At 35.7% G+C, this 6998-nt stretch overlaps 1 protein-coding gene across 1 annotated transcript; it reads right to left on the bottom strand.

Annotated features, from left to right (window-relative positions):
* Window positions 1–907: 907 nt before the first annotated feature.
* Window positions 908–6241, bottom strand: LOC137811234 (probable transcription factor KAN2). The gene is made up of 6 exons (XM_068612893.1): window positions 5089–6241; window positions 4815–4891; window positions 3779–3824; window positions 3506–3665; window positions 2361–2421; window positions 908–1519 (listed from the first exon to the last, which is right to left on the bottom strand). The coding sequence occupies exons 1-6, from the start codon at window positions 5735–5737 to the stop codon at window positions 1391–1393; spliced, it is 1122 nt and encodes a 373-aa protein (XP_068468994.1). The 5' UTR covers window positions 5738–6241; the 3' UTR covers window positions 908–1390.
* Window positions 6242–6998: the final 757 nt, after the last annotated feature.

The raw sequence follows: 6998 nt of genomic DNA, 5'->3' as shown, positions 1-6998 counted from the left end.
ATTACTCAACTTTCTCATTTTTACTCGAGTTTATGACAATAATTTTACAAATATTATTCATAATCAAATTAAATACTCAAAAATGATTTTGACTTTACAAACATTATAGTGTCTAGCTATTCGGGTGAGATTTCTTCGGGTGAGATTTCTTGTCCTAGATAAATTAATGAATATGACAATGATGTCATTCTAAAATATAGATTGCGACTATATTTTTGGAAAGTTTGTGACAACCACCAAATTACTTTAATTAGAAAATAAAAATTCATTATTATTTAGATAAATGTGATATAACAAATTAACCAAACTTCTGGTACCCACTAAACTTATACGAATCATCAATTGACTAGGTTCAAAATTTGAATAAATGTTTATCTTTTTTAACGAAAATTTTAATTAAAGGTGTAGCCTGAATCCATTTTTTCTATTACATGAAGGTAGTAAAATTAAAAGAATCAAGGTACTTATTTCCATTTAATATATTGAAAAAATTAATGACAACATTATATGAAACTTAAATTTTGTCCATAAAGGAGGGAAGAAAAAAAAAAATATTTTAGCAGAGATTTAAGATTAAAAAAAAAAGTCTACACTGGTTTCGCACGGGTTAGCATTTTCCTCGGAAAACCAAATTATTTAGGCATATAAGAAAGGAATATAGATTCTTTTCTATTTTAGGTTTCGTTTTCTTAAAGATATCATGTGTTATGATTGCCACTTTATTTAAATTTTTTGGTGAGTTCATTGCCACTTTATATGTATCTTAAGCTTGACTATGTTCGTATTCTTTTTTGACACTTTATTAAATTTTTTCAGTCTTTTCCTAAGTCCATATTCTCAATTCTTTCTTTTGTTCCTAAAGTGTAAAGCATGTGCCTAGAATTGAATATAGGATTAGGAACCCAACTTCTTTGGTGGAAATATCTAAATATTTCATAAATGTAAAGTGCTCCATTACAATTACCAAGGATCACTTCATACTTTTAAGACAACTCTCTCTCTCTCTCTCTCTCTCTCTCTCTCTCTCTCTCTCTCACTCTCTCACTCTCTCATGTCTCTTTCTTTCTCTCAGATTGCAAAAACATACAAATCAATTAGATTTCATATATTTACCAAGAAAATATAATATGTTGATTTGGATCTCACAAGAGCTCTGATAGGAAGGCCATGCTTTTTTCCCTCACCCCTTTCTTTTGTTGCTTTCTGTCTTTCTTGTCTCCTTGTGTTCTTTAGCTCCTTTTACTTTTCTTTTTTCTCTTTTGTTTTCTTTTTTAGCTTTCTCTTTCTCTGATTTTCTCAGCGGCTTCCTCATTCTCATTCCAGCGCTCTACCTCTTTCAGTTTCATAGTAGATAATCAATAATATGTATTCAGAGGGGATCAGATCCTTCTTAAAGTGGCTGCCCCAAGCTGAATTCCAAATCCAAATTAGGCTTCTTCTGGCTTGATCCCGAAACATTTGAGGATGAGCTTCCATCTGATATTCTCTCATAGCTTAGACACTTCGGATCCATTTCCTTCTGAAAAACCAAACATAAATCAATCAATTAATTAATTAAGAACCAAATATCATACTAAAAATGTTAGAATATTGTGCACACTGCCTAAACCAACTACTTGATTGACCCAGCTGGATTAGCAAATATAATATACAGTTCTATGTAATGATGAGAATATGACATATATTGGGAAACAAATTGCCGAGAAAGATCTACAGAAGAAGTCTGTGTGAACAGGTTTTGAGAATCAAAGAACATTTGACTGGGAGAATAATTACAGAATATTTATATCAATCAAGGAAAAATAAAGAAACTTCAGAGAGGTACACCTAAAAGCCTGCTAAGTTCATTGCTGAGCAAAGAAAAAAAGCCTGCTAAGTGCTGGAATCTGCATGTTTATGTGCAAGCTTTGAATTTGATCATTTACTAATTCTTATGAGTGTTATGTGAGAGACCTAGAATTTCATAGTTGAGACCGTTGATAATTGAGTCAAACGGGGTAGGTTTAGGGTTATATAGATGGCCCTTTTCTATATGATCATTAATAAATCTTAACTAGAGGGACGTCTTTTACGGCACAAATTGTTTTTAAAGCGTTGTTGTAATTAGTGTAAATGCGAAAAGGACTGGTCTACCCATTTGAATTTGTGAAGGACAAAGCAGCTTTATGGAAAGTGTTTTCCTTTTCTCATCTTTATAATGTGCATGGCAAGATGAAAAAGATCAAACGTATTTCCTTTCACTCTCAACTCCCTTTCATGCATTCCAAACGCAGCTTGGTATTTGTGTACAAATAAAACTTTTGAAACAAAAGGCCAACCATAGCTAATAAAGGGGAGTTAAGTAATTAGCATTTACATACCTCAAGAGAAGGCACGTTTCCAACAGAATCAGTCTTTGTCTTCCCATGCAACCAAGCTTCCCTGTAACAACAAACACATCGAAAGAATATATCCCATTACTGAAAGCCATGTAGTAAAACATAAAGTGAGGAAAAGAAAGCTATCTTTTACTGCCTTAATTATCTATACACACTTTTACATATTTTGCTGATTCAAATAAAGTTGAAACCACCCAATTGAAAGCCCATTGTTCATGGCTATATATTATATAAATGTGTGTGTGTATACATATAGGACCATTCAAGGAAGTTTCAAAGGGCACATTTTGCTTTGGCACCAGATTTCTAATTATGGGTCTACCAAAGGCTTAGCTTTGACACTAAGTTTCCCAATTGTAGGGCCCATGTAATAGCCTAATGTCTGAACCCCACAAAATCCTAAGGAAAGAGATATCTCTATTTTTAAGGTGGATTTTGGCAAATATGAAACTCCTGTCTCTTTGAATGGTATGTAGGAATGTGTGTGGGTTCCTTTTTTACTCCCTTTTCACCCACTAGAAGAGAGTATATTATTACCCCATCATGGAGATTGGATGCTCATGGTTTGTGGACAGACAGAACAAAGCAAACTGAAATGATTTATTCTTTTTGTGATTTTTTGCGCCTAACCATGTTTGCATGTGAGGTTGAGAGAGAGAGAGACACTGAGAATGAAAAGAACAAAGAGAGAGAGAGAGAGAGAAACGCTAATGTGAATAAGACATGCATGAATTGCTCCGATTTTTATTAGTATTTTGCAGCATGACTGCCGGAGAAACATGGAATGGAATATATAAAATAGGCAAAAAAGTGAAACAAGAAAAACATTGATCATAATTTTTTAAAAGTCACTTGGTAATAGGAAAATAATTATGTTGCCAATATCACTCGAAACATGTTGCATAAAACTTTAGTTATGCATTAAGAGCTCGGTAAAACTGAAATTTTGGCATTCTAGCCTTTCCACAAAGATAATTCTACGTGATACATATATTAATCAAACCCAAAAACTAAACAAACAAAAAAGTCCTTTCAAGCGAATGTATATAATTAAAAAATTTATATCTACACATAAAAACAAAATATGGACAAGTGTTCACATTTTTATCTAGAGCAAGAAGCATTACCTGGAAGAGTTACCCCAAAGACCATGATACTCCTTATCTTGATTAACACTTGATCTTCCCTGTTTAATGGATACATCAGACCTTGTAGAAGATTTTACATCAAACACTAAGTCATCAGAAGTATCTCCAGACGACCCATTATCATACACATCCGATTGCCCTAGTTCATGATTAAAGAGGGAAATAATAACCAAGTCAGATAAATCAACAAAATGCTAACTTTCACAGCTTAATCTTCGGACAATGTTTGATAAAACAAAAATCGACACTAACCTGATGAAGCCGCGGCTCTATCTGTAGTTTTCACCGTCCGGTACATCTGGATTTAAATTTTGCATCATAAACATTAGATAGTGTAGTATTACTATAAAGTAACTTAGAAAAACACGATCAAAACCCTGTTGATAGACATCATAATATTAGTAAGTACTTATTATTATTACAGTTGTTGTCGTTTACAAGTGTGTAACTAAGATAAGAAGAAGTTTGGCTGAAGAATGAGAAATGCATACGAAGTTGCGAATTGTGAGTATTAAATTAAAAGGAAGAAGAGTAAAAGTTGTAACACAGAAGCATTTATGGTTAAGGCAAAATGCATATATGCATGGAAGCATGTGACTAACCAGGGTTAAAGCTGGCATGGTAAAAAAAAAAACCCACATCTGAGGAACGGATCATTGAGAAATGATGGTGTTGGGTATACACGTACTTGCTTATCATTTATTTATATACCATTTTAAAGGAAATATATAGACATTATTTCTTTAATGGCATGGACTGAACTATGAGCTTGTCTGATCTCGGCTAGGCTGCGACTCATTTTGGATTCATAGAGGCTTTGTCCTACTTGTTTCAGAAATCGATAAGTACCTCACACTTTCTCTCTCTTATTTTATTTTCTCTTTTTCCCCTTTAACTCGGCTGGTTCATTCTTCCAAAGCAAAAAGCTGTTTATTAGGTTGCAGAAGCAGAAGCAGAGGCAGCAGATCTAATAGAAAAAGAAGCGCTAAGAATTTGTGAGACCCTTTGTAAGGAAACCATTGGAATTTGAAATATATATTCATGACTTAACTGCTTCCTGTAATGTAAATGTAGGCTGTGGATTTTAAACACATATATGCATAGTACGTCTTACAACCACCATTAAAACCCCAATCAGAACCGTACCACCTTCAAGCTGACTCAAGAAATCCATAACAAAAAATTAATAAAAACACTGACTCACCTTCAATATTATTCAATATAATTATTATACACATATTAAGGTATTATGAACAGGTGCAATCAATTAACGGCCTTAATAGATTACCTGTAAATGAGACTTCACATGTGCTAAAGTGAGATCCTTCACATCCATTAGCTCAAGAACTGATTTGGGTGTAGCCCCTAATGAAAACCCGTAAAGAGAAAGATTAATTCCCAAAACCAAATTTATTTCATTAAAATAGTTGCGAAAGGAAAAAAATTCACTTTCATTTTTCTTCTTTGTCTTGCTGAATTAACTTCCATGAGTGAAAGCAAGGGTGTAAGATGAAAATTAAGGCAAAAGAAGAGAGGGGAAAGAAAAAAAAAATGAAGCATACTTTCGTGGCCACCTAAGAGTTCAACGGCATGAACAAAGCGAGCATGGAGGGTGGAAGTCCAACGCATCCTGGGAGCCCTCATGCTACGCTTGGCAGGGAAGCGTGACAAGAACCTTGATCTCATAAGGGCCTGAGAGTGGAAAGGGGTAGAAGCAGTGTTTGTGGTGGAAATAATAGAAGAAGGGGTGGTGGTTGAAGGCTCTAGAGGGAGATGATGGTGGTGGTGGTGGTGTTGAGTGAATGGTATAGGAGGAGGGTTTTGGTACACTGGGATTCCTCTAATGGGTCTGAGAAAGCCGAGGTCTTGGCTTAAGCTTTGGTGCTGAGGCTGGAACAGTGGCTGGTGGAAGTAATGGTTCTGCTGAAAGGGTTGGAAGGGGTTGGTGGTGGCATTATTGGCAACGTTTTGGAAGTGGTGAATGAGGTTAGAGGAGTTGGAGTTATCTGAGGCTTTTGGATTGGAGAGGGAGAGGGCGACGCAAGAGTCTTGTTTGGCCATTGATGATATGGAGTTTCTGGAGTCCAAGGCTCTCTTCCAAAACCCCAAATCCATGTCTTCTTCTGTGCTTCTCCTCCAACTTGATGTTGGTTTGGTGTTCGGAGGGCTGATTTGTAAGGACAAGTCTGGTTGTGCTGGGAAAAGCTCCATCCAAACAAGCCTTTATGTCTTGCTGCTTTGGCTTCTTCTCTCCTGAGTTTCGTTTTATAGACTTCTCTTCCCCCTGCTCAGCTGCTCAGTTTCCTTTTGTCGTGCAACACTATATATATGTATATATAGTAAGAAAAAGTGGAAGGACTAAAGAGAGTGTGGCGAGGGGAAGAGGGAGCTAAAAGGGTGCTAGGTGTGGGTAATTAATAAGATTTTGTGAAGGTGTGTGGATGGAGTTTGAAGCATTCAATCAATTTGGAGTAGTTGCAGAGCAGAGATTTGAGATTGAGAGGAGAAGAGAAGAGAGGGCATGGAGAAATAGAGAGAGAAATAGAGAGGGGAAGAAATGACAAGGTATGTGAAGTGAATGGCTGTTTCTTTTGTGTAAAGTATATGTGAGAAAATGACACTTAAGGGACTATACTATAGGGGGTGGTGGGCAAGAGAGAGATTAGAGAGAGAGAGAGAGAAGGTTGTTTCTTTTGTGGACGTGGGGGGTAGGGTACTACTGGGGTGAGAGTGAGAAAGGGGAAAAAAAGAATGGAAAAAGGAAATAATCAAAAAAATAAGATAAGAGGGAAAAAAAGAAAAGAGAAAGGTAATTAACCTGTAACTTTTATTCTGTTTTACAAATATACTCTTTTTTTTTTCTTTCCTTTGGATTAAAAATGGAAAAGGAGGACATTTCTCAAACACCTTTAACGTGTGTGCTCATTGTTTTCATCTACAAATCCAACTTTCTAACAAGCACACCCACACACACGTACACAATACAGAACCCCCCTTTCACTGGACTGAAACCTAGGGCTTGGTTCTTTTCATCTAATCCTTAAAAAAATTTAAAATCCTGAAATTTACAGTCACATGATTGCACGCAAATTTCAACATCTTGGGGATTTGTTTTGTTTTGTTAACAGCCCAATTATAAACCACTCATTGAGGTCATGATGAACCCTAATTCTCCGCAAATCACATCATGCATTCTTCTTAGCATAAATTTGGACCCATCCATCCTATTCTTGTCATATTCTTTTTATAATCAACCATGAAAATCAAAGGTATATTTGTGGGTTGTATCCAAAATCAGGACAAATTGGAAAGTCAGATTTACCCTATATTTTATTTGCGTACCCCCTTTGAAGAGGACCTTTCTAACGTGGGTAAATTTGTCTTTAAACATCAAGGCCCTTAAGTCATCAAATAGACATCGGAACGTACTACTGAATTATATACACTCCACTCACTCTCCCAGACACATACC

This window comes from Phaseolus vulgaris, chromosome 2 (assembly GCF_000499845.2).
Source record: "Phaseolus vulgaris cultivar G19833 chromosome 2, P. vulgaris v2.0, whole genome shotgun sequence".
NCBI classification, from domain to species: Eukaryota; Viridiplantae; Streptophyta; class Magnoliopsida; order Fabales; family Fabaceae; genus Phaseolus; species Phaseolus vulgaris.
Note: the sequence above shows the minus strand (reverse complement) of the source record. Positions and strands in the feature narration are given on the sequence as shown.

Bases quoted from the DNA above. Each gene is read 5' to 3' on its own strand.
- LOC137811234 (XM_068612893.1), bottom strand. From the start codon at position 5,737: ATGGAGCTTTTCCCAGCACAACCAGACTTGTCCTTACAAATCAGCCCT. The intron at 2,422-3,505 runs GTAATGCTTCTT...TTGTTGTTACAG, and splicing joins CTTTGGGGTAACTCTTCCAG to GGAAGCTTGGTTGCATGGGA. The intron at 1,520-2,360 runs GTATGTAAATGC...TTGGTTTTTCAG, and splicing joins GAAACGTGCCTTCTCTTGAG to AAGGAAATGGATCCGAAGTG.